The following is a 25,927-nucleotide window of genomic DNA, read 5'->3' on the forward strand; positions in this document are numbered from 1 at the left end:
AAAAGAAAAAAGAAAAAGTCCATACAAATGGAACAGAAAAATACTAAGACCTTAATAGTTAAATGGATACAGAACATGAACAAAAGGGGGAAATACGAAGGGTGAGCTAATGAGAAAAACAGTGCAACCTCACTAATAAACAAATCAAAATTAAAACAATAAGCCATCACTGCCTGCCTTTTTTTTTTTTTTTTTTTTTGAGACGGAGTCTCGCTCTGTCACCCAGGCTGGAGTGCAGTGGCCAGATCTCAGCTCACCGCAAGCTCCGCCTCCCGGGTTCACGCCATTCTCCTGCCTCAGCCTCCGGAGTAGCTGGGATACAGGCGCCCGCCACCTCGCCGGCTAGTTTTTTGTATTTTTTAGTAGAGACGGGGTTTCACCATGTTAGCCAGGATGGTCTCGATCTCCTGACCTCGTGATCCGCCGTCTAGGCCTCCCAAAGTGCTGGGATTACAGGCTTGAGCCACCGCACCCGGCCACACTGCCTGCCTTTTAAACTAGCCCAGATGTCTGCATTCACCTCCTGGCTGGCCTCCTCCCTATGCTGTCTCACTCTCCCAGTCCATTCTGCACTGCAGAGTTCTAATACAAATCACGCTGTGTCACTTGCCTGCCTAACAGGCTCCTTGATGGTCACCAGGAGAAAGCCAAACTCTGCTGCCTGGCACATCTGCCAGCTTGCAGCCTGACCCCATTCTAGCCTTGTCTCCTGCCATGTCTCACTCAGTTCCAGCCACATGGAATTTGTGCGATTGTTTCCAGAACTATTCCACACCATGGTGCCTTCACTTGTGCTATTATTGATCACAGAGCCCAACCTTTCTTCTCACCCTGTTCATTCAGAAAGCCTTCCCAGATGCTGCCAGTCTCCTCTGGGTGTCCTTCTTCATGTTCCATCAAACCCTTTTTTTCTGAGACAGTCTCACTCTGTTGCCCAGGCTAGGGTACAGTGGCACGATCTCGGCTCACTGCAATCTCTGCCTCCCGGGTTCAAGCGATTCTCCTGCCTCAGCCTCCCAAGTAGCTGGAACTACAGGCGCACGCCACGCCACCACGCCCAGCTAATTTTTGTGATTTTAGTAGAGACAGCGTTTCACCATATTGGTCAGGCTGGTCTCGAACTCCTGACCTCAGGTGATCCACGTGCCTTAGCCTCCCAAAGTGCTGGGATTATAGGCATGAGCCACTGTGCCCGGCCGTCCCCTTCAAACTCTTTCTTCCCAGTGTCATAGCACTGAGCACACAATAGCATGATCATTCATATTACTTGTCTTTCTCCTTCACTGGAATGCGAGCTCCTTAGGGAACTGTGTCTTATTCGTCTGTGTAGCCCTAGCACTGTACCGAGAGCCAAGTACGTATGAATGTATGTATACATGTGCATATATGAGCATATATGGATGGATGGATGATGGATGGATGGATGGATGGATAGAGATACATGAGCAGGGCCACAAGTAAGCTGAAGTGAGAAACACCCGAGGATGGGACGGGGGAGGGTGGGTGCCTTACCTCCCAAAGGGCATTCTGGGCAGCACGGTACCAAGCCCAACTCACGAGGGAGGCCTCTTTCTGATCTGACAGAGGCAGGAAGCTCAGAATATATGTGAGCATCTGAGGGAAAAAGGGCATTGGGGACTGTCAGAGCTGGGAGGTCTTTGGAACCGACTCCAGCTGATAGCACCATGGGTCTGAGGGCACCAGAGCACTGGCTTCTATTTTTTGTTTTTTTTTTTTTTTTTTTTTTTTGAGACGGAGTCTCACTAACTGGCTTCTATTTTATCTTGGATGTGAAGTTTCACAAAGCATTCACTTCCCCGCTCCAGGCTTCAGGTATCTCTCCTGTGAACAAACCTTTCCTGAGCTGGGTGCAGGCTTGCACTGACTGATAACAATCAAACTTCCTGCCTAGCTGAGTAGAAAAAGCCTGCGCACTGAGGCCAGATAAACCTAGTTCAACTCTCTACTCTGCCAACTGACCTCTAGAACTTTGTTTTCCTTATCTGCGAAATGGCAGTTGTAGTGAGATTTAAATGGGTTATTGTGAGAATTAAAGAACACAGTCAAGTGTCTTGCATAGGACCTAGAGCACAGCAGGCCAGGTGTGCTCACTCTAGTCCTCAGGAAGTCATGCTTGGTCCTCCTGCCCTCATGGCTCAGGCTCTGGGACTCTGCTCTTTTTCCATCTTCTCCACTGCCACCCACTCCACTGGTTGTTAAGATGCGATCCCAGCAAGACCTAGCCTGGGAGGCTCAGGCCCTTCCCCCACCTAGGGGGTGGTGAGGTTCAAGGTCCTAAATGGGACTGGGGAAGGGGTTGCCAGTGAGGCCTAGAATGATTTGATATTAAATATTTTTTTCTTCTGGAATCTTCCTCCCTGCATCCCAATTGCCTCGTTTTTGGATTCTTCTGTGGCTCCCAGGGCTCAGACCTGGGTCTTTTGGTTTTGTTTACCAACACAGGAATAACCAACAATTCAATATTCCCATATTGTCCTATTATTCCAAGTGCTAATCCATATTGCCAATTGTCCATGCAAATGTTTAGCCATCACTTTAATCTCAACCAAAACTCATATTCTACCCTCCGCCCCAAACAGCCCCTCCTCCCAAATTCCCCTTTCAATGCCAACAGTGCATCTACCTGATACCACTTTCTACTATTCAAACCCTTCTGTCCCTTGCTTCCAGATACAGGTGTAATGCACAGGCTTTAGGCCAGGCTAACCTAGACTCATTCAAATTCCAGCTCCAATACTTCCTGTCAGTACTTCCTTCCAATACATACTGCTGTGTGACCTTAAACAAGGCATTTGACCTCTCTGAGTTTGTTTCTATATCTATAAAATACAGATACTTTAAAAAAATCTAGATCATAGCCTCATGGGGATTAAATTTTACATATATATAGTGTGTGTGTGACAACTAGATGTTCCATAAATGGTTGCTGGATTGCTGTTACTAAAATTTCTACCTTTGCAACTTCCCCACCTCAGTAGCTCAGATTTCTACCACCTCAAACCTGGATTCCTTCCACAATGTCCCACCTGAACTCTTTGCCTCTAAGTTCATCCTTGCTAATACATTATGCACACTGTCACAAGGTTAATTTTTCCTATAAAACAGTTTTCAGTGTCAGCTCACCCCTGCTGTAAAACTTCAGGGTTCACCAGTACTCTCAGGACAGTCTTCACTCCTGGATCAGCACTGCCAGGTCTCTGTGCCTAACTGGACTCGCTGGTCCCCGAACTTCCCCAATCCAGTCTCTCTACTGCCCTACAAACATAGCATGTCTATTTTCTTTTGCCTATGCAGGCCTTTTCTCTGGGATCCCCTTCCTGAAGCTTGACTTCAGCAACCCATTGTGATCTCTCCTTCCCTTCTCAGATGCCAAGCACACAGGCACAGTGCTCAGCCAGTGCTTACTGGATTAAATTAAGGTTGGGCAGTCCAGTCCTCTACCTCTATTTTCACCAAGAGTATGCTCAGGGAAGGGGTCAGGGAAATAAAGTAGTCATTACTGAGAGGACAATGACTGGGAGAATAGAATTGAGCCAGGGAGGCTAGGCATAGGGAAGACAGTATTGATGGGGACTGGGACTGACCAAGTCCAATCCCTCCAGGGAGGCAGGGAAGCCTGTTTGAGCTGAGTTAAGACAGTGGCCATCTTGTCTTCTGGGGCTAAGCAACCAGCACAAGAGCAAAGGGAGAGGGGAACAAACCTGTCATCCCTTGGGGTGAGTGGGGGAGGGACACAATTCACTGACCTAAGAAGAGGGTGGCCTTTCTAGAGGGATGAGAGGAGGCAGTGATGAGGATGGAGTGGCCATCCCATGAGTCCCATCTCAAGGGGGCTACTGGAGATAATGACTGGTCACTCATGGGGTCTATGGGGATGGAAATAGCCCCTAAAGCTAAGGGGGAAAGGAATAGCACTGCAAGCTAAAGGGGGTGGGAACAGACCTATTTTTGCTAAGGATAGGGAGCATCATTCCAGGACCGGTGGGAAAGGGTAGCCTGTTTCCCATGGGCAGAGAGAGGGGGCTGCCAACCCTCAGGACAAAAGAGATGGAGAAGCCATTCCAACAGGCCACTGAAGACAAAACCTGTTATCTCCTTGGCAGATGGGGCAGAGTGGTCTTGCCCCTGGCTAAGGGGAAGGAGCAAACATCCCATGGAGTGAAAGAGATAAGGGCGGCCATCACTAGGGGCCTAGGAATGGGGAACAGGCCTATCCTTGCTAAAGGAACTCAGAGATCATTGCAGTTGATAGGTAGGGAGCAGTCTGTTTCCCACTGCCAGGGAGAGGGGGCGGCCGTCTCTGTCGGGGCGTAGGAAATGGAGAGATCATCCCAAGGGACCAATGGGGATAAGATCAGTTACCCTTCGGGACGATGAGATGGAGCGGACATCTTCCAGAACTGAGCGGGGAGGAGACAGCCACCTCAAGGGAAGGGGATGGGTAGAGGGCCTGTTCTCGCTGAGGTGACAGGACAGCTATCTCCTGGGGCCGATAGGGAAGGGAAGGACGGTCCCTCAAGCTAAAGGGACAGAGTGGCCCAAAGGAGGAGCCGTTACCCAGAGCTAGAAGGTCGCGGGATCGGGAGGGCAGGTCGTTTCCGCCAGGCTGGAGGGGCCGGGCTAGCTATCTGACAGCCCCTCCCCAAAGCTCGGGATCCCGAGGGCGGGGCCTGTCCGAAGCTAGGCCTGAGGGCTGCTTCCTCTCACCTCCAGGGGCAGCGACTCCGCCATCGCATCCCTGCCGCCTCCGCCCCCCCGCGCGCAAGGCTTTCTGGGAAGTGTAGTCTCGCCTCTTTAGGGAGGGGCTTGGGAAGGAAGTGAGCCCTATTTCCGTCCCAGAATCTGACCACTTTGGTCTGCGCCGGAAGTACATGTGCTGCCGATGTGGTGCTCAGTGATTGCGGTTTCGGTCGCTCTACCTTGTTCCCCGGGCTGGGTATTTGTCTCGCACCATGGCGGTAAGGAGGATGTGTAGGGCGGGGTCCGCATCAGCCAAGCTCTCCAGGGGTTGTGAGAGTGAAAACTGAGAAAGGACATTAAGGGATACGGGGTGGGCCGGAGCGGGGCGCCATCCCCTGGCCAGACCGTACTAGAATTGGGCTGGGGGAGGGCGGCGCAGGACCATACCAGGACTAGGGCCGGAGCGGCTTGGGCTTCAGTACCAGAGCAGGCCAGAGATATAAGTGACCTGAGATGGGCGTTAGCCCAGATCGGGACTACGCCAGCGGAGGCCTGAGAGAGGCACCATTCAACTCCGCCCAGGAGTACCCTTGGAAGAGTCGTTGCCTAAAGCTAGCCTACCACGGGATCCAGAGGCGGTATTAGCTTAGGGTTGAATTATTCTAGGGCGAGCAGGAGGCGATCCTAGCTGTGGGTGCTGGAGAGAGGGCGTCAGCCCCTAGACAGGATGGACTGGAGGATGGGTGGACATCCCAGGGATTGTGCTAGGTTTCAGCACTACGGTGACCTGGCTGAGTTGCGGCTGGAGCTCTATAGCTAACCGGGCTAGTGGGGAGAATGAGGAGGATCGTGGCCTCCTGACGTCATCTCATCATCCCTCTGCAGCCCAAGGGCAAAGTGGGCACGAGAGGGAAGAAGCAGATATTTGAAGAGAACAAAGAGACCCTGAAGTTCTACCTGAGGATCATACTGGGGGCCAATGTAAGTGCCTGCCTCCTTGCTTCTATGCCCGCTTATAGTCAGTCCCCTAGTCCTCAGCCCTGCTTGGTGAGAAGTAGTGGTACCCGAAAAAGCTCTAGAAGAGAGGTCCAGTCAAAAAGAAATGAGAGATCTGGGCACAGAGAAAGTACTGACTAGTAAAACACAAAGGAAATGAAGGTGTGAGTCGTAGCTGAATTTGAGAGCCCTTCCTACCTCCAGGTACACAAAGGCTTCTTTCCTGGGCTGAGTTGGGTGTCAGAGGAGAGTCTGGATATTTGGGATTCAGGGAGCAGGGCCCTTTCTTCAGCCCTGTAAGAACAACCTTGCTCATCCCACAGCCTGGCCTAATTCTTGGTCAGAGTTGAGGGAGACCCATGGTTTGGAGGTACCTTCTGACCCCAGCCTGATCCTGTGATTGCTTGCAGGCCATCTACTGTCTTGTGACGTTGGTCTTATTTTACTCATCTGCCTCATTTTGGGCCTGGGTAAGTATCTCCATCCTGGGATGTGGATGAGTGCATAGGGTCAGTGGCTGACCTTTGATACCCTCATTCTTGCTCTGCAGTTGGCCCTGGGCTTTAGTCTGGCAGTGTATGGGGCCAGCTACCACTCTATGAGCTCAATGGCACGGGCAGCGTTCTCTGAGGATGGGGCCCTGATGGATGGTGGCATGGACCTCAACATGGAGCAGGGCATGGCAGAGTGAGTGTCCCCCACCGCCAGCCCAGGTGAGCGGCCCCAGGGCTGGGGCCCAGATAGCCCAAGAAGCACAGCTACTTGCAACTTGAAAAGTGTGGAAGGGAGTTGAACTGGGGCCCATCTGCTGTCTTTGGCAGCTTTGTTTCTATCCACAGGCACCTTAAGGATGTGATCCTACTAACAGCCATTGTGCAGGTGCTCAGCTGCTTCTCTCTCTATGTCTGGTCCTTCTGGCTTCTGGTACGTGGGCTGGGGACGCTCCCAAGAAGGGGCATCTAACCCTCCCCATTTTTTATTCCCTGCACCTTGCTTCAAGTTAACCGTTTCTCTTGTAGGCTCCAGGCCGGGCCCTTTACCTCCTGTGGGTGAATGTCCTCGGCCCCTGGTTCACTGCAGACAGTGGCACCCCAGCACCAGAGCACAATGAGAAACGGCAGCGCCGACAGGAGCGGCGGCAGATGAAGCGGTTATAGCCATTGACATTGTGGCCACAGGCCGCTGGCCCTGGTTGACTCTGTCAAGGTGCACGGCCCCCCCATGCCTGGAGCAATGAGGGTCTAGTCCAGGGGCCAAAGCAGTCTGAGGTATTGGGTATACTTATACTCTATAGGGTCGTTGAATAAATGGCTTAGAATGTGGCTGATGGCTCTGTGGGTGATGAGGGATGAAGCAGGAAAAGCTGGTCCTACGGGATTTCCCTCCTGCTACAGACCCAGCCTGGTGGGGACCCTGAAAGAAGAGAAAGCCTGTTGGATTAGCTAAGAAAATTTTATTTTGCTCCGTGAGTTCAAGGAGCTCACACACATGCACATGCATATGCACGCACACACACACACTTACATGCACACACACACACAGCTAATACTGCTTAAGGCATGGCTCCTGGGCACAGAGTTCTGGGGCCAGAATTCTGCTCTGGGCCTTCCTCATTCTATCATCTCTTGCACTGCAGTCCAGGGTCCAGATAGATTTCCGGGATGCAGCACCTTCACACCTCCAGGCCAGGACCCTTGCTTAGTCCCAGTGCCTGCACCAGGTCATCTCCGAGCCCACTCTTTAACGTCCGTCTCACTGCAGGGACACAATAGGGTTGGAGGGAGTTGATGGGGTTCAGGTGGGCAGCGGGGTTGTGGGGGGTTACTTACAAGACTTGCGGTTGCCGCGGGAACGCTTGCGTTCCCTAGCAGCTAAGGCACGAGGACTGCTCTTGGTCACTGACTGCACCAGAAGGTCCATGATCTCATCTGATGTATCACTGGGTAAACTGGAGCCTGGGGGTTCTTCTGGGGGTACAGTGGAGGGCCCCACTGTGGGCATGACTGGGGAGCTGCTCTGGACCATGCCTGAGGGAGGCCAGATAGGAAGGTCAGGCCAAGGTGGCCCTGGAGCCCATTCCCCACAGCAGGTATGGGCCTCACCTCTGCTGCGGCGATTGTGTGTGGTGTCCTCAGGCCTGCTGGTCAGCAGACTCTTCATACTAGCATGACTGTCAGCATCTCCCCGGCCTGGCCCACTGCTCACTGCTACAGGGACAGAGGGGTTGCTGGGGGCTTCCCCAGCCACACCTGAGAACTTCTCTGTCTGAAGAAAGAAGAAGGGTGAGCTGGGAGGAGCGAAGGAAACCAAGGAGGTGGCAGTGAAGACTAAGACCCGGAAGGGCACCCACCTCAGTGATCATGCGTCCCCGGGTCTTGTTACGCTCACGGTATGTGGCCCGCTTCTGCTGCTGCTGTAGTACTCGTTCCCGGCAAGTCCGATACTCAAGCGCAAATTCCCGCAGCGTGTGGCAGAACTGCGTGATGCGCACTTCACGGGCCGCCTGCGGGGTGTAGCCCAGGTAAAGCAGGAAGGCATGGAACCTAGGCAGGTCAGAGTGGGGAGGGACGGTGAGTCCTGCTTGTTGTCTGAGGGAGGGTGGTGGCTGTCTTGCCTCTCTTGGGTCCATGCCCCTACCTATTGCAGACACGGCGGTGCACTATCCTCAGCATGGCAACACGGCGGGCACGCTGGGCCAGGAAGTGGGTGAGGCGGGCACGCAGGGCTGGGGCCAGCTCATGCTTGGCCAAACTCCGCAGGCTCTCCTCAGCTGCCCAGCTCCGGCGCTCCAGCTGCCCCAGGTTCTCAGTCAGCTGTTCAAAGTCCACCTGAGAAAGCAAGGGGGTGTACATACTGTCCCCCATCACCCTGTAGATAAGACATGGCCTGAGGCTGCCTCTGAGCCAGACTGGCCAGCTTGGGCCCTAAGGACACAGACATTCAAAAGCTCATAGACTAGTGCAAGAGACACAAGTCCATTTGATTTGAATGAGGAACAGAAGGTTTATTGGGGGAAGTGGCAGTTCAACAGACCCAAAGACTGGGTAGGTGTGGCCAGGCCAATAGAGGAAAGAGCATTTCTGGCAGAGGGCATAGCTCACACCCAGGTGGCTGGAGCAAGCCCTGGCACAGCAGCCCAAATAGGGAGAAGAGGGAGGAGCCAGGCCCAGGAAGCAGCGCTTCTCATGCCTCGTCCAGCCTTGGTTGATACTGGCAGGTGCTAACCTTGGCACAGCGAGTCAGGGCAGGGATTTCTGAATAGAGGTCGGAGGACTCAGGCCGAGTCTGGAGCACTAGGGAGCAGAGATGGTGTAGCAGTGACTGTCGGCGCACCGTGTCCTTCACCTCTGACACCTTCTCCAGGTAGCTCAGCTCAAAGCCGCTGCTCTGAAAGGACCCTTTCTGAGCCTGGGCCTGGTTGGCTCCAGAACCCTGACTCCCCCTAGTCCCCATGTAATCTCACTCACCTGGGAGCCATTGAGGAAGTTGCCCACAGCTAGGAGGGTAGCCAGGATGCAGCGGAAGGTGGCATTCTGTACCAGCTGTTCCATACCCACTTTCAGGTCAAACAGTGGCTCAGCAATTTCCTGGTATGGGAGACCAGGGACTCTTAGACTACGTGGTCATGATGCTTACCTGTTCCTACTGTCTGTCCCACTCCAAGACCCAGGTACCCGTTCCATGCTGTCATAGTCCAGCTTGAAGGCCCAGAGTTGTAGACGAGCAGCGAGGCCACCAATGGAGGCAAGAGTCATCAGGAAGTTCTCGGCTGGGCCCAGGGGTATGTCAGGGTTGGCCAGCTGGGCTTCCTCAATCTTCTGCTGCTCTTCCTCCGTGGGCATCATGGTCAGTAGCTTCTGAGGATGTAGCCAGAGCCTGACATGCCCCACTCAGTGCAGGCCTGAGGCCTCAGGCATTGGTCTTGACCCGTCCCTCAGTCATCTAGGGGAGGCCCCAGAGTCTGGGGACTGCCCTGCAGAAATGCCAAGCCCATGCCCACCACTGGAGGGACAGGAAATGCCCACCTACCAAAGGAGAAGGCCAGACCTCCCTCCCACACCCATAGCTAGGTGACCCCACCTCAATGCCATCCTTGCTGACAGCAAACTCATCAAAGTTGAGCAGGGCAGCCTTAATGACATGCACAGGTGGCAGTGTGGTTAGGCCGATGTTGATGGCATTGCTGCGTTTGGGGTCCAGTACTGTGGTCATTGTCCGGCGGCCCTCACCAGCTTTCTGCATGGTTGGGGGAAGGGCAGTGTAAGACTGAGGAAGGGGGCCGGACACAGTGGCTCATGCCTGTAATCCCAGCACTTTGGGAGGCCAAGGCGGTTGGATCACGAAGTCAGGAGATGGGAGACCATCCTGGCTAACATGGTGAAACCCCGTCTCTACTAAAAATACAAAAAAAATCAGCCGGGCATAGTGGCTGGTGCCTCTAATCCCAGCTACTTGGGAGGCTGAGGCAGGAGAATGGCGTGAACCCAGGAGGCGGAGCTTGCAGTGAGCTGTGAGCTGAGATCGCGCCACTGCACTCCAGCCTGGGCGACTGAGCAAGACTCCATCTCAAAAAAAAAAAAAAAGAATGGACTAGCTGGGACAGCAATCTAAGAGGGCACTGCAAGGTCCTCCTCTAGATTGCCAGATGATCCCACGACTGACAAACTGGCAACCTGGGATATGTAAGGCAGGGGATGAGCTTAGATTCTTTTGAGACAGGGCCTCACTCTACCACCTAGGCTGGAGTGCAGTGGTGCCCACTGCAGCTTATCTTCTGGGATCTTCCTGCCTCAGCCTCCCAAGTAGCTGGGATTACAGGCGTGTACCACCATAACCAACTTTTTTTTTTTTTTAACTTTTTGTTTTTCCGCCTCCCAGGTTCAAGCAGTTCTCCTGCCTCAGCCTCCCAAAGTAGCTGGCATTGCAGGCATGAGCCACCACACCCAGCTAATTTTCATATTTTCAGTAGAGACAGGGTTTCACCATGTTGGCCAGGCTGGTCTCAAACTCCTGGTCTCAAGTGATCTGCCTGCCTTGGCCTCCCAAAGTGCTGGGATTACAGGGGTGAGCCACTGTGCCTGGCCAATTTTTTTTTTTTTTAACGTTTATTTATTTATTTTTATTATTTATCTTTGAGACGAAGTCTTGCTCTTGCCCCCCAGGCTGGAGTGCAATGGCGCGATCTCGACTCACTGCAACCTCTACCTCCCAGGTTCAAGCGATTCTCCTGCCTCAGTCTCCCGAATAGCTGGGATTACAGGTGCCCACCACCACGCCTGGCTAATTTTCTATTTTCAGTAGAGACAGGGTTTCGACAGTTTGACCAGGCTGGTCTCAAACTCCTGAACTCAAATGATCCACCTGCCTCGGCCTCCCAAAGTCCTGGGATTACAGGCATGAGCCACTGCGCCCGGCCCAACTTTCAGTAGAGATAAGGTGTCACTATGTTGCACAGGCTGGTCTCAAACTCTCGGATTACAGGCGTGAGCCACCATGCCCAGCCAAGTTTAGATCCTATTTGGGGCACTGCTGATCCCTTGTTAGGAGACCTTGGACAATTCCCTACTCCTTTCTTTGTCTTAGTTTCCCCATGTGGGAAGTGAGTGACTAGCTCCAACAGGTCAGATCCTTGAGCTCTGATTCCCTCCTGCCTCCAGTGGGGCTGCCTTGCAGATGAGTGGATTTACCTTGGAGGGCAGCACTTCTTTGGCACGAGACTCAAAAAGGTGTTCCAGCCGGGCTGTGTCCACTGAGACAGGCTCCAGTGAAGCCCAGAGGGTGGCGCAGGGCCCAAAGCGGCTTGCAGAGACTCCATGGCCCCCAGCCAGCTTTAGCTCACGCCAGAAAAGTTTTACCGTCTTCCTCTTGGTGGGGAGGGCTGAGCTGTCAGGCAATGAATGGGGAAGTGGGGCAGCCAGAGGTAGAGGTGGAGGTGGTGGGAACGGGCCTTTGATGGGTGGGGGAGGTGGAGGTGGGGGAGGTGGGGGGACTCCTGAGAGTAGGGGCAGTGGGGGTGCGGGAGCTGGGACCTCTTTCCCAGCCTCCACAGACTCTACATTCAGCATGTCCTGGTCTTCATCCTCCCCTAGATCTGAAAAGTCCAGGTCCCCAATAGAGAGGTTGGGTGCACGAGTAGGGAGCTCCCAGATGGGCTCAGCCTTGGGGCTTGCTGGCATCAGTGGCTCCTTGGGCTCTGGCTCAAGGCTTCGCTGGGCCCGGAGCAGGACACAGGGGGCAGGGCTCTGGGGTGTTCTGGGTGCAGGTGCTGTCTCTGGGGAGTCCCAGAGTTGCCGGGCATCTAAAGAAAGGGAAGGAGCTGTCAGTGCCATGCCCCCTGTGGGGCAACAGAGCAACAGGCAGGCTCTGCCTGCCCACCCACCTACTCACCTGGGTGTCCATCTGCCTCACTGGGCATGGCCCCGGCCAATGTCTCTGCCCGGCCCTGGGCCAGCGCAACCTGCTTCTCTGTTTCTGCTGCCGCCACATTCTCCAGGAACCGGGCTCTGAGGGAAGGTGCTTGTCAGTGACAGTGTCTGACACACCCCAGCCCAAGTGCACATGCCTTGCTGAGCCCCTGGACACCACCCCCAATTGCAGGCACACACAGACACATGGGGAACAGTCCATGCACTGAGTAGACCAGAACCGCGCCCACCAAGGCCAGCCCCTCTTCAGTCCTCCACATCTGGGGAGGATTACTACCAACCCTGCATTCCCAGGTGAAAATACAAGAAGTTCTACTTAACATCTAAATTGCAACCTCGTTCATGTTCACTGTCCTGATTTTTTGTTTGTTTGTTTTTTAGAGACAGGGTCTCACTCTGTCAGTCACCCAGGCTGGAGTACAGTGGTGTGATCATAGCTCACTACAGCCTCAATCTCCTGGGCTTGACCCTCAACCTCCCAAGTGGCTGGGACTACAGACATGTGCCACCACACCCAGCTAATTTTTAAATTTTTTTGAGGAGACAGGGTCTCACTATGTTGTTCAGGCTGGCCCTGAATTCCTGGCCTCAACCAGTCCTCCCACCTCAGCCTCCTGAAGTGCTGGGATTACAGGTGTGAATGATGCACCCAGGCAAATTTTTAAAAATTTCTTTGTAGAGATGAGGTCTTGCTATGTTGCCCAGGCTGGTGTCTTGAGTCTAGACAAGTACTCTTAGAGCAGGGGAAGGGGATAGCTGTCCCAATGGGCATATCAGGCTGTCCCTCCCTTGGCATGTCTGGTAGCTTCTGGGAGCCTATGCCCAGGAAAGGGCCTGGTAAACAGGCCAGGTGCGGCGGCTCATGCCTGTAATCCCAGCACTTTGGGAGGCAGAGATGGGTGGATTACTTGAAGTCAGGAGTTCGAGACCAGCCTAGCCAACATGGTGAAACCCTGTCTCTACTAAAAATACAAAAATTACCCAGGTGTCATGGTGCAGGCCTATAATCCCAGCTACTTGGGAGGCTGAGGCAGGAGAATTGCTTGAACCTGGGAGGCAGAGGTTGCAGTGGGCTGAGATCACACCACTGCACTCCAGCCTTGGAGACAGAGCAAGACTCTGTCTCATAAAAATAAAAAATAAAAAAAAAAAAAGGACGTGGTAAACAGTGGACCCTTAGTTTATGCTGAAATAATGGGTGCAATCCAGTGTTTATTTTCTGGCCCCTCCAGCCTCTGTCAGCTCTCAGTCCCTGCCTTGCCCTCAGCCTTAGGTTACCCCTCTACCCCCACACCACACAGCACCCTAGGTCCCCTCCCTCCTCACTCCTGAGCTGAGGACATGGCAGAATGAGCCCCAGGTTGGGCGTCCACATCCCCATCTCTGGCTGCTAAGGTGTTGCTATTGAAGCACAGGGACCACTGTGATCCCAGTGAATTTGTTCCCAGTGCTTAGCCTTTATGTTACCAAGGGGGCATATGTCTGGAAGAGGATGGGCCTGAGTTCCCCAGCTTTGGTTGCATCAGGCACGTGGAACCCCTGCTGGGGGAAGCAATGCTGAAGCCCTGAGCACATTGGCAGGCCTGGCAGGCTGGCCTCTGTACTTACTCCAAACTGGCCTGCCCAGGAGGGGACTGGGGGACGGGTGGGCTCTCAGGGGCCCTGGGTAGGGAGGATGAGAGGAAGAGATGGTAACTGTGGTGGCAGCTCCATGGTTGCTCATACCCACCCAGAGCTGGGCAGTGATATTGGGGTTCCTTCCCAGCCACAGTGGGAAGCGGGGCAAGACATGACACGAGGAAACTAGAAGTGGAGGGGAGAGACTGACATGGAGCAGGACAGGGTGCCAGAAGAGACAGAGGCAGCAGAACAAGGGAGTGACAGGCAGGGGGCGGGAGACATGACAAGAGGCAAAGACAGGCAGAATGTTGGAGGAGAGGAAACCACAGGAGGAGGAGATCCAGTCAAAGCCTAACCCCACCCGCTGGCAGTCACTTACCAAATGGGAGCAGTTTGGTGAAGTCTGGAAAGAGAGAGAGAAAGCACGCGTTTGGGCAGAGGAGGCTGAGTGCCCATGGAGGGGCGCAAAGCAGAGGGACAGTGGGAGAGAGGACTCCAGGGTGACTTCTGTCTCCCTGCTTACTTGTAGATGCTCCTCTCGCTGGAGGTGTCAGCTGAGGGTGCCACAGAGATGGTAGGAAAAAGGTTCACTGAAGCTCGGAGGCCGGAGGGAGGGCCCACAGGGCTGGAGGTGGGGCCTGTCAGCGGGGCGGGGCTGGTGGAAGAGGTGGGGCCTACCGGTGAGGCGGGGCCTGTGGGGCTGAAGGCAGGGGCTGTCAGTGGGTTGGGGCCTGAGAAGCTGGAGGCGGGGGCTGTCAGTGGGGTAGGGCCTGCGGGGCTGGAGGTGGGGCCTGTCGGTAGGGCAGGGCCAGTGGGGGAGGTGGGGCTGTCTGTGGGGCGGGGCCTGAGGGGTTTGGGGTCAGGGCTTGTCAGCTCACAGGGCCATGGCTAGTAGATCCACCCTTCACCATCTACGGAGGCTCGTACTTACCCAGGTTCCAGGGCACGCGCGGGGCAGCCCCCGCCTTCCAGCGAACGGCGGCTCCTCTTGCCCTCCTCAGAAGAAGGCTTTCGTCGTTCCCGCCGCCCACCGCCGCCTGGGGCTTCTTCGATGTCTCCATCCTCCAATTTCAGGGCGTTCTAGCAGAGGTGGACCAGGATGTAAGAAAGTGGTTAACATGCATGCAGGTGGGGTGGGGCGCTGGGGACAGCGATTCTCTCTTCCCTCCTTCCAATCCCCCTCAGAGCGTAGGGCCTGGCCCACCTCATAGAGCACAAGTTGCGTGCGCAGGTCGACGTCAGTGCCCGCAGTGCCCAGGTGGCGCTGGACCAGCGCTTCCATGCCCTGCTGCTCCAGTGCATCTGTCACATCGTAGAAGGAGTCCTGGTCCGGGAGCGCCGCCAGCGTCTGGAGGGTGGGGATAAGAAGGCAAGGCTGAGGTTGGTGGGGAGGTCAGGAGCCTGAGCATCCCAGAGCTGGCACCCAGTCCTTGGCCAGACCTTGTTGATGAGGGTGACCGTGTACACCAACAACTCAGGGTCAGCGCCATTCTTCTCCTCCAGGATGGACACCAGATTGGCCCAGGGAGGAGCGCCTGCCACACAGAAAGTGGAGCAGTCATGGGGGGACGGGTAGGAGAGAGGGCTCTGAGTGGTGGGGGAGAAGGGACAGTCTCTGACCGGTGGCGCTGGCCACAGAGTTCACTGCACAGATGAACAGCGGTGCGTTGTTTTCGGAGTATTCTACAAACACCAACAGCAGCTTCAGGGCTGTCTTCACCACCAAGCGGGACTGAGGGGAGAGGTCAGCACATATGAGTGGGGCTTAGGCCAGACCTGTGCCAGCTGTTGCTGGGGAAGGGGAAGGGCTGCTGGGGCTGGACCCAGTGAGAATCTAGGCAGAATGACCCTGGCTTCAGGCCCAGGCACTGAAGTGCCTTCTAGGCTTAGAGAGGCCTCAGATTCACTCCCTTCCAGCCCACTTTGCAGAACGGGAAACTGAGGCCCAGAGAGAAGCACTAGGCAAAGGGTATAAGGCTGGGTGGAGAGCCACTTACCAGGCTGGCACACAATGTGTACAGCCACTGAATAGTCTCACTGTGGGCCACCACCCCCAGCATTCCATCCACAAAGAGCATCAGCTGGCCGAGCGCTGGGGACACAGGGACGGGCAGAGTCAGCGAGGGTCGCTGGAGCAGAGGTCATGGGGGAGGGGAGGGGCTGACCTCTAAGGATGTAGCTCTGGTAGTTGTGGTCGGCAGCAGCACCCACACGGATCAGGCAGCTCAGCCCCTCTGAATGCACGAATTCAGGCACGAGGTCTTTGTCCTCCTGGAGGCACCATGGGGGAGTTTAGGGAGGCTTGGGCTACACACTTACTCCCAGCCTCACCTGCGAGGCCTCACCTGGAAGATCTGCTTCAATGAGAAGAGGGAGCGGCGGAGCTCAGGGCCACTGGAGCCATACAGCTTTTCTGCAAAAGGTAGGGTATGAAACCATCAATGGGACACAGATTCACTGTCTTCCTCTACTTGGATACAACCACAACTCTCCACCAAAGAATAGTCTAATATATATATATAATTTTCTTTTTTTTTTGTCTAAGAGACAGGGTCTCACTCTGTCACTCAGGTAGAGTGTGGAGTGCAGTGGCACAGTCATAGCTCACTGCAGCCTCAAACTCCTAGCCTCAAGCAATTCTCCCACCTTGACCTCTCAAAACACTGGCATTGCAGGCATGAGCTCCCACGCCCAGTCTGTTCTAATATTCTTTTTTTTTTTTTTTTTTTTTTTTTTTTTTTTTAGATGGAGTCTTGCTCTGTCGCCCAGGCTGGAGTGCAGTGGCACAATCTCAGCTCACTGCAAGCTCCATCTCCTGGGTTCACACCATTCTCCTGCCTCAGCCTCCCAAGTAGCTGGGACTACAGGCGCCTGCCACCTCGCCCAGCTAATTTTTTGTATTTTTAGTAGAGATGGGGTTTCACCGTGTTAGCCAGAATGGTCTCAATCTCCTGACCTCGTGATCCACCTATCTCGGCCTCTCAAAGTGCTGGGATTACAGGTGTGAGCCACCGCGCCCGGCCTTGTTCTAACATTCTTGAATCCCCCTCCACTCCCACCCTGGCCCTGGAAGGAGAGGTCAGGATAGGAAGAGGGAGAGCACATCCAGCTAAATATACTTTGCCCACTGTTCAGCACAGGCCTGAAAGTGAGCCAACTGGGCTATGGGGAGGAGGTGCTGCTCGACACGGATGCCCTTACACACTCACCCAAGATAGCGTTGACCCTCACAGAGAGCTGGGTCCGAAGGATCAGTGTGGGCTTCCGCCCTTTGCTGGAATCAAGGATCTCCGTCAGCAGCTCCCAGCCCATCCCTCAGCATCCCTCCCCACAAGCCAAGGGAGCCAAAGACCTCCCCATGCCAGCCCCAGCCCAGCTTGTTCCTCCCAGCTGCTCCTCCAAGGACCCAAGGGTTGGTCAGACAAGAGGGTTGGTGCAAACACAGGTATCTCAGGTATGTGGGAGAGCCCCTGACTCCCACCTTGGGCAGCAGGTAACACTGGCTAGGTTTTAGAATTCTCCTGGCACACTTCCCTGGGGCAGAAGGTGACCCATGGCCCAGGCTAGTGATCGAGTGTCTCAGCTGCTGACATTTGAGCCAGCCCCTGGCTGACATTTGCCTCCCTGGCCCCATCAGTTCTGACCTGATCTCTTCATAGAAGCCCTCCAGCATCTCCCGCTGCTCTTCCAAGGACAGCTCAGGGTCCAGGTAGTATCCAGAGGGAGACACTTGCAGAGCACAATCCTCCAACTGGGGGCAAAGGGAACAGCTGTGAGACTGAGGAAGAGGTGGCAGGGAAATGTATGAAGACCCCTGACCTCTTACCTACCATTTGGCGGGTGGCAGAGAGACACAGGGTCTGCACTACGGCTGTGCATTCCTTCAGCAGTTGCTTCTCAAGCGCCTACTATGTGCAAAGCCCATCTGTGTCAGGCACCAGGCTTTCTTGGCCTTTGTTTGTACCATCTTCTCTCTTGGCTGACACCTACCTATTCTTTAGGTTGCTATGCAACCCACTCCACCCTGTATGTATGCTCTCCTCCGAGACCTTCCACACAGCATTCTAATATCTGAGCCACTGGTCTCCTCCTCTAGCTTCGTTCTCTGCGTTCAGGCACTGCGTCTCGTCTGTCTTGCTCCCTGCTTTATCTGTAGAGCCTGGCATAGCACCTGACACACAGTAAGCACTCACTAGGACTTGTTGAGCTAATAAACACAGATGAGGAAGGGGAATGGAGAGAAGATGGGAGGAAGTTCCTGCCTTCGAGGAAGCTCACAGCCCTGTGGGGTGATAAGCTGTAGTCACAAAGAATGAAGCCCCAGAGAGAAAGTGTTAAGATGGCTGGGAGGCGCAAACCCACCTGGGAGAGTGTCTGTGTGTGCATGTGTCTCAGTGAGTAAGAGGGTGAAGACAGTGTCTGATCCATAGACTTCCCAGTCCCACCAGATTTCAGGGTATTTGCCCTCCCCCAAGGCGGGCTACAGTTACAATGGTCCTAGCTGGACCTCAGAGACACCCAAGGGGCCTATTAAAAAACCAACTTTAGGCCAGGTGTAGTGACTCACGCCTGTAATCTCAGCACTTTGGGAGGCCAAGGAGGGTGGATCACCTGAGGTCAGGAGTTTGAGACCAGCCTGGCCAACATGGTGAAACCCTGTCTCTACAAAAATACAAAAATTAGCCAGGCAAGATGGCGGGTGCCTGTAATCCCAGCTACTGGGGAGGCTGAAGCAGGAGAATCACTTGAATCCAGGAGGCAGAGGTTGCAGTGAGCCGAGATCATGCCATTGCACTCCAGCCTGGGAGACAGAGCGAGACTCCATCTCAAAAAACAAAATGAAACGAAACACTTTAGAGTCTGACTCAGTCTACAGTAGGACCCCAAAGCCTGCCTTTGTAACAAGCAGGCACATGCTCCATCCACGTGTCCATGTTTCTCTCCCCGGGCTTTCCTCCCCCGCCACAGGGCATGGCACTTAGCCCCTTGAGAAGTGCCTGTAGAGAAATCCGAGGGAGGTGACTCCTGTGTGTCAGAGGGTGGCACTCTGCCTCTCTGAGACACCTCCCCCCATTGCACAGTGCAGGCATGCACGTTCAGCAACGTCCCCTTGACTTAAGTGGCTCTGGCCCTTGAGATGCCTTGGCCCAGGGAGAGCCCACCTCTGGAGAGGCAGGAGGTCTTCCGGTCTCCATCTTACTAGGCCTGTCAGTTCCAACATTTGTCCTGCTGTTTGGTCAGCCCTGCCCTCTTCTGGACCCCACCCAAGGGCTTCCAACTGGCCTTGGTGCCCTGAAGAAAAAGGGAGTCCAGTTCCTGCCCCAGCCCCTGCCTCTGTTTAGCACCCCTTGCTCCTGCCTTAGAGCCTGACCTGGCTCTTTCCCCACAGTTTAACATGTGGGGCCCTTGGGTGGCCCCCTTCCCCCGCCCGCCTGGGACCTGGGACATAGGACAAACACTCCAGCCTGTTCTCTGTCCCACTTCCTGCCTGGCTGCCTGCCCTCCCCAGGGTGCCTTGGGCGGGCCTGGCTGCTTTCCCCTCCCTGGGAGCAGAGTCATCTTCTCCAGGGCCTACTGGAAACTGGCCTGAGAAGGGGCAGCAAGGCCCGAGGGCTGGGGTATCTTGTCCAGGGCCAGCTTAGCAGAGGGCAGCCCACATTCCTCCTGATCTCTTCCCACATGGTGACTCAGCAGCCTACCACCCCACCCCCATTCAGGCACAGCCACATCTCCTTCCCTTGGCCTGGAAGATTCTGGGACCCTAGAAGAAGACATCTACCCCAGAGTCACCCCCGTCAGGGATCCCCTCGAATCAGACACATATAGAACATCTCATTCATTTGAACATTCATGACCAGGCTGGTTTCAGATGCAGAGGACCTAGAGGAATCAGACACTGCCTCTGCCTTCCCTTCCAGCCCAGCGGGGCAGATGGGCAGACAGACAGATTTGAGTCAGAAAAAGCTCATGAATGTGGAATCACAACTTCCATGGGAGCTAAGACAGGGGAGGGCAGAGTGCTATACAGAAAAACGGGAAGGGAGAACATGCTACCCCTGGTAACTGCTTACACACCCAGGTATAAGATCGGGTATGCACTGGCCAACACAGGCCGAAGCAGCACAGCCCCAGAAAGGTCAGGCCCACCACGCTGTCCTGCCTTCTTGCATACTGTAATCCCAAGGGAGCAGAGAATGTCCCTCTCCTTCTAGGACACCTACATCCATCTGGGGCAGGGTCCTGAAGGTTAAATGATCCCCCCCCCTTTTTTTTTTTTAGATATGGAGTCTTGCTGTGTCTCCCAGGCTAGAGTGCAGTGGCGCGATCTCGGCTCACTGCAACCTCCGCCTCCTGGGTTCAAGCGATTCTCCTACCTCAGCCTCCCGAGTAGCTGGGATTACAGGCATGCACCACCATGCCTGGCTAATTGTTGTAATTTTAGTAGAGACGGGGTTTCAGCATGTCATCCAGGCTGGTCTTGAACTCCTAACCTCAAGTGATCTGCTCGCTTCTGCCTCCCAAAGTGCTGGGATTATAGGTGTGAGCCACCGTGCCTGGCCAACGGTCCACATTCTCTAGTCTCCTCAGCTGAGCAGGTTCAACCCTGTCCCTTCGCTGTGGTGGCAGTGTCCTCCTTAGCCACTTTGCCTGTCCAGTCCTGCCAGGGCCCCATTTCTGGGGAGGTCCTGGGAAACAGGGAGTCCAGTGCCTTCCAGGACAGTGTCTCCCCACGCCCAGCTGTCTGTCCTGGGTGGAAGTGTGGGGTGGTAGGCTAGAGTCAGGCAAGCAGCAAAGAGCAGGAGACTTCCTGCCAGCAGGATAGCACTTGTCCTTCACACCCCTGGCCCCTCCCCGGGGTCACCCTTCTGAGAGAGCCAAACCTCTGGGTCTTGTTTCTCACACCCTGGGGCTGGGCCAGGCCTGAATAAGCCCAAACCCTGGTCCTTGCTGACAGGGCTTAAGGTCAGCATGTAGTATGGGCCCACATCCCTGACACCTGCCTGGCTCTTGTCTTCCTCACTTCTGTGGTCTCTGTCTTGGGGTGGAGTCTTTCCCCCATTCTTCCCAGGCTCAGCTTCTCACTTTGGCCTCCAGCCCACTATTCTCTTGACTCTTGAGGCTCAGGCTTTTCTGGCAGCCCAAAACCAACTGGTTTTATATGGTTTCATATGCAGGGTCAAGCTCAGGGGACTATGGTGTCTACTTCTCTCTCTCTTTCTACATATCCATCTATCTATATATAATATATAGATATAGATCTATAATACATAGATGTCTATAGATATCAATTTATATCTATATATAGCTATATATCTGTTATATATATCTACATCTGTTGCATATATCTATTATATATTTTATATATATATATATATATTTTTTTTTTTTCTCCCTTGTTTCTTTGGACTGTCTTACCCAATATTATTCATAACAGTGTAATCAGGTAAGACTGAACATACCAGAGCAGGGCACAGGGAAGATAGAAAAGAGGCGGGATTAGGCTGAAGGGCTTCTGTTTTAGAAAATAATTGGTTAGGCCGGGCACAGTGGCTCAAGCCTGTAATCCCAGCACTTTGGGAGGCCGAGACAGGTGGATCACGAGGTCAGGAGGTCGAGACCATCCTGGCTAACACGGTGAAACCCCGTCTCTACTAAAAAAAATACAAAAAACTAGCCGGGCGAGGTGGCGGGCGCCTGTAGTCCCAGCTACTCGGGAGGCTGAGGCAGGAGAATGGCGTAAACCCCGGAGGTGGAGCTTGCAGTGAGCTGAGATCCGGCCACTGCACTGCAGCCTGGGCGACAGAGCGAGACTCCGTCTCAAAAAAAAAAAAAAAAAAAGAAAATAATTGGTTAATTGCCTCTTTTGTCTCCTTTCCTATAAACACAGGACCCTGTGTTCTGAAGACCCTCCTTTCCTGTTATCGTGGGTCTCCAACTAGAGTGTGACTTCCTGAATGAGATGACAAGGATGGGCCTTGGGGAAGGAAATCCACTTTTATTATCTTTTGTTATGCTTCCTCTGTGCCAGGCACCGGGCTGCCTCTTTCTTTTCTTTTCTTTTCTTTTTAATTTAATAGAAATAGGGTCTTGCTATATCACTCACTGTTCTTGAACTCCTGGCCTCAAGCAGTCCTCTGGCCTTGGCTTCCCAAAGTTCTGAGATGACAGGCATGAGCCACAATGCCCAGCCTGGGCCACATATTTCATTTGATTCTACCAATAATCCTTTTACAGATAGGGAAACCAAGAATCAGAAAATCAGTGCATTGCCCCAGGGTGCACAGCCAGGGGCCAGGGCTAATTGACCAAATCTTGGGCAGATGGGCCCTGGAAATGCTCCAAGAAACCTTAGAGGGGAGGTGGAGTGAGGGCTGGGGCCAGCAGGATTGCCAAGAGCTGAAGACATCCTCTTAGTTTTCTGGACTCTGCAAATACCCCAAACTGGTCTTCCCAGTTCCAGTAAGGGAACACCAAGACACACGCACCCCATACAAGCTAGGATAATAGTATCTACCTCTGCCAGAACCTAGGTGTCAGGGTCCCTCACCAGGCTGCAGCTCAGCCACTCTGTTCCAGAGTGACCAGCAGATTGGATAGACCAGCCCCAGGGGAGGCTAGGAGACCAGGACTCATGCCCACACCTCAATTTTCTACAGTCTCTCAAAGGCTCCTGAGATGTAAAAAGGCTAGAGTGGGTTGGGATAGGGTCAGGAAACATTCCAGGACAGTGCCACCCCTGTCCTACTGATTTTTAGCCATAGCTAGGGAAACAAAGTTGCTAGTAATGACCAGATTTATAGGGCTATCTCCACTGCCAGGAGGAGAGGGCTTTCCTGGCCTTTGCAGCAGGGTCAGAGAAGCACCCCAGGTCCCCCTACCTGGAGTTCAGGGAGAAGTCGGTGCTCTACCAGGTGTGGTAGGACCTTGGGTATCAGGGAGAGGCTCCTGAGACACTTCCCAGAGGGAGGGTAGAACTGGGAAGCTCTAGATTAGGAGATGAGATGCAAGGCCAGAAGGACACATTCTCCCCTGGGGCAAAGGCAGGTCCCTGAGCTGGGGGAGTATTTTGGAGGGGTGGAAGGCGCTCCTGAGTTCCCCCAGGGACACTAGGCCTGGCCCAACGCACTGTCAGGCTCCCTTCCACCAACCAGGGCCAGGAGATGAGTCAGAGGCTGTGGCCAGGAGCTTCCTCCTAGACTAGGAGGAAATGAGCAAGGGTTTCTGAGATCTGAAAGCTCTTTAAAAAGGAAGCCCCCAAGGGAACTCTAGGGGTTAGGCTCGGCCCAATGGGGTGTGTGGGTGGAGCCCCAGGGAGAAAGCAGACTGGTCTCTGTACATCCCCAGGGACAGGGCTCATCTGCTGGGATGATCAGGGCCAGTACCCAGAGGAGGACAGAGGCCACTTGGCTGTGTCCTGTCCTCTGCTGGACAACTGTACATAGGACAAAGCAATGAGTAGAGAACCCCTTCCTCTTATTTCTGCCCTACAGCTTGGGACAGGGATGCCCCAGTTTCTGGGCCACCTCTCCCCTCTAGAGGGCCAGCAAGACAGGCCTGAGTCATGTCTGCGACTCTGGGACACCCACTTACAGGACTACGGGAGGAACGAGCTGTTGACATTTCCTGCAAGGAGGGGCCCTGCTCCCCCTCGCTCAGCTCTCTGATGTCCCTGCCCCTGCCCTATTCTCAGCCCCTCTTCCTCCAGCCTTCTATTCTGGGGCTGTGGTCACAGTTTATATTTGGGTTGAGCACATCACAGTGCATCTGACCATTCCTGGCAGAGTTGCTAGCCCCAGGGAGTCCTGGCTTCTGGCATTGTGGTAACCTAGTGTGCTGCCTCCATATCCCTGTGGGGGAGGGGAGGCAGTCCTCAGGTACTCCAGGTGGGAGAACATTAAATCGGGGAGACCAGGAAGGACTGCATTGGGGATGAGGAATTTATATTCTCCATGAGAGCTCAGTAGTGTCTTCAGTTAAGGAGCAGGGAACACAGGCAGAGCACCTGGTGGGGTTGGGTGGGGACAGGGGTCCCATGAGAGGGAGATAGAAGGGGTGGTTCTGAGCCTCTTTCTTGCAGCTGACCTACCAGGCTTGCCCCCAGTTTGGAAGAGGGGTGTCAAGGGGCCAGGCACCGTGGCTCAAGTCTGTAATCCCAGCACTTTGGGAGGCTGAGGTAGGCAGATCATCTGAGGTCAGGAGTTTGTGACCAGGCTGGCCAACATGGAGAAACCCTGTCTCTACTAAAAATGCAAAAATTAGCTGGGTGTGGTGGTGCACACCTGTAATCCCAGCTACTTGGAAGGCTGAGGCACAAGAATTGCTAGAACCTGGGAGGTGGAGGCTGCAGTGAGCCAAGATAGCCCCAGGGCACTCCAGCCTGGGGGACACAGCCAGAATCCGTCTTAAAAAAAAAAAAAAAAAAAATGCAGGGGTGGTGTCAGGGCTAGGTCCAATCCTTGAGTGGAAGGATGAGAGGAATATCATATTTTCTCTAGTGCTCCATCCTTATTTCAGGACCCGGACTTTAGGAGCCTGGGAGCGGGAACCAGTCTTAGTTCAGCACTCCTGTCTTCCCAGCCCCCATCCTGAATGGGAGGTGGCCGCCAGCTGCACACGCTTCTTCCAGGCACACCTCAATTTGCCCCTCCGAATAGGGCAGGACAAGCGGGGGCTCCGTCAAAACTCTGGCGGTGAGCAGTGTGCTGAATTCTTCCAGCCACGGCCTTGAAGCCGGGGTTCTGGCCTGGACACGCGCCACTCCCCAGGCCAATAGTCTCACCACCCCTCCCGCCAGCGCTCAGAGGCGGGGTTGGCCGCAGCGCGAGGAATGCGGGCTGGGGGCCCGGGGCACATTCCAGGGGAGACCCTGGGCCCAAGGGGCAAGTTTACGCAACTCGGCGCCCAGCCGAGGCTGGGAGCAGGGGAGGGCACCCACCCCGACTCTCTCTCCTCTTCCCCAGCACTTGAGGCGGCCAGGCTGGTGTGGAGCCTGTGGGGGTGGTAGTGCGCCTCCCAAAGTCCTGGCCCGGAAACAGCGTGCCGGAAAGGGCTGCTTGCGGGGGGCTGACAGCGGCGAGAGGGAGGGGAGAGGAGGTAGGCTGGCCATCTGGAAAAGGGCCTCTTTCCGCACTGTGCACAAGTCGGCTTCGGGGCGGCAGCAAAGTAGGGCAGGCCGGCGGTTTAAAATTAGCCCGGCCCTCCCTCTCACTTCCAGGAGCGGGCCGATGGGCGGCGAGTGTCCGGGGGTGGGGGCGGGGGCGGTGACTCAAAGGGCTTTTCCACCCGTGCAGCCTCCTGCGCTCTGCGGATGCCGGGCCAGACCGCTTCCCGGGGACTCCCCTCACCCCGTGAAGTCTCTCCTCGGCCGGCACTCCCATGCTCCCATTGACCTACAGAGTCAAGCTCCAATCCAGCTTCTTGACACCGCAGGAAACCTCTGCCACCTCTAGTAGCCCGCGCCGGGCCCGCCCCTCCTCGTGGTCCCGCCCCCACCTCACCTGAAGCAGGTGGAAGCTGGTCCCTCCCCAGCTCCGCCTCCAGGGTCCGCTACGGCCCAAGAGGCTACAGTCATCCTAAGCAGGGAAGCCACCCTGGCAGACGGACGGCGAGTGGAACTCGAGCACCTCCCCAGGTGCTCGACAAGTTCCTAGCACCCCTCTTCAGTTTTCCCTCAACTTGAGAGGGGACTCCCCCGCAGGCGGGGCACAGTGGACCCTGGGACCCCAGCCCAAGACTTTTCCGGAGAACACTCGCTCCAGCCTCTTCAGGAGAGGCACCTCCCACCAGCTTTCATGGCGCCCACCCTGAACCCCCGATCGCCCCAACCCCCGATCGCCCCACCTTGAGCGGCGCTCCCAGCAGGCGGTGCAGCGCGGGTATCTGCGCGCCCAAGGGCAGCGCCCCGTCCAGGCTGCAGGTGGGGGCCCGGCGCGGCTCCGGGAAGTTGGCACACGCGAAGGGGTCGGTGTCTTCCAGGTACTGCACCCTCACGGTCACCACTGATACCGGCTCCCCGTCCCCGCGATCTTCCCCGCCCGCCATGGCTCCGCGGTCGGCTCGCGCGGCGCGCCTCGGAGTCCCGACCCCAGTGCAGCTTCCACTCAAGCACACTTTAGCTCCGCTGTTTGGGCCGGGCCGGACCGGACGCGGCTGGAGGGGCGGGGCCAGACGGAGGCGGGGCCGAG

At 55.0% G+C, this 25,927-nt stretch overlaps 2 protein-coding genes across 6 annotated transcripts; one reads left to right on the forward strand and one right to left on the reverse strand.

Annotated features, from left to right (window-relative positions):
- Nucleotides 1–4,827: 4,827 nt before the first annotated feature.
- Nucleotides 4,828–7,020, forward strand: TMEM208 (transmembrane protein 208). 2 transcript variants are annotated; one of them, XM_033218777.1, is made up of 6 exons: nucleotides 4,828–4,979; nucleotides 5,587–5,682; nucleotides 6,108–6,167; nucleotides 6,248–6,384; nucleotides 6,519–6,621; nucleotides 6,717–7,020. In XM_033218777.1, exons 1-6 carry the CDS (start codon nucleotides 4,974–4,976, stop codon nucleotides 6,852–6,854), a joined length of 540 nt encoding a protein of 179 aa, XP_033074668.1. In that variant the 5' UTR covers nucleotides 4,828–4,973; the 3' UTR covers nucleotides 6,855–7,020. The 2 variants fall into 2 exon arrangements, with proteins under 2 accessions (XP_033074668.1, XP_033074669.1); XM_033218778.1 differs by having other exon boundaries at nucleotides 4,831–4,979; nucleotides 6,537–6,621; nucleotides 6,717–7,019.
- A 110-nt stretch (nucleotides 7,021–7,130) lies between these two features.
- On the reverse strand, nucleotides 7,131–25,907 carry FHOD1 (formin homology 2 domain containing 1). 4 transcript variants are annotated; one of them, XM_033218761.1, is made up of 24 exons: nucleotides 25,584–25,907; nucleotides 17,387–17,493; nucleotides 16,952–17,016; nucleotides 16,088–16,155; nucleotides 15,908–16,013; nucleotides 15,740–15,834; nucleotides 15,363–15,474; nucleotides 15,183–15,277; nucleotides 14,947–15,090; nucleotides 14,674–14,822; nucleotides 14,266–14,397; nucleotides 14,122–14,145; nucleotides 13,731–13,784; nucleotides 12,085–12,200; nucleotides 11,385–11,995; nucleotides 9,778–9,933; nucleotides 9,372–9,554; nucleotides 9,165–9,284; nucleotides 8,923–9,084; nucleotides 8,335–8,525; nucleotides 8,048–8,240; nucleotides 7,800–7,962; nucleotides 7,527–7,724; nucleotides 7,131–7,452 (listed from the first exon to the last, which is right to left on the reverse strand). In XM_033218761.1, the coding sequence occupies exons 1-24, from the start codon at nucleotides 25,782–25,784 to the stop codon at nucleotides 7,370–7,372; spliced, it is 3,528 nt and encodes a 1,175-aa protein (XP_033074652.1). In that variant the 5' UTR covers nucleotides 25,785–25,907; the 3' UTR covers nucleotides 7,131–7,369. The 4 variants fall into 4 exon arrangements, with proteins under 4 accessions (XP_033074652.1, XP_033074650.1, XP_033074651.1 ...); XM_033218759.1 differs by having other exon boundaries at nucleotides 14,266–14,442; XM_033218760.1 differs by lacking the exon at nucleotides 14,122–14,145 and having other exon boundaries at nucleotides 14,266–14,442.
- Nucleotides 25,908–25,927: the final 20 nt, after the last annotated feature.

The sequence above is a fragment of the Trachypithecus francoisi genome, unplaced genomic scaffold (assembly GCF_009764315.1).
Source record: "Trachypithecus francoisi isolate TF-2019V2 unplaced genomic scaffold, Tfra_2.0 Lachesis_group10, whole genome shotgun sequence".
Taxonomy (NCBI): Eukaryota; Metazoa; Chordata; class Mammalia; order Primates; family Cercopithecidae; genus Trachypithecus; species Trachypithecus francoisi.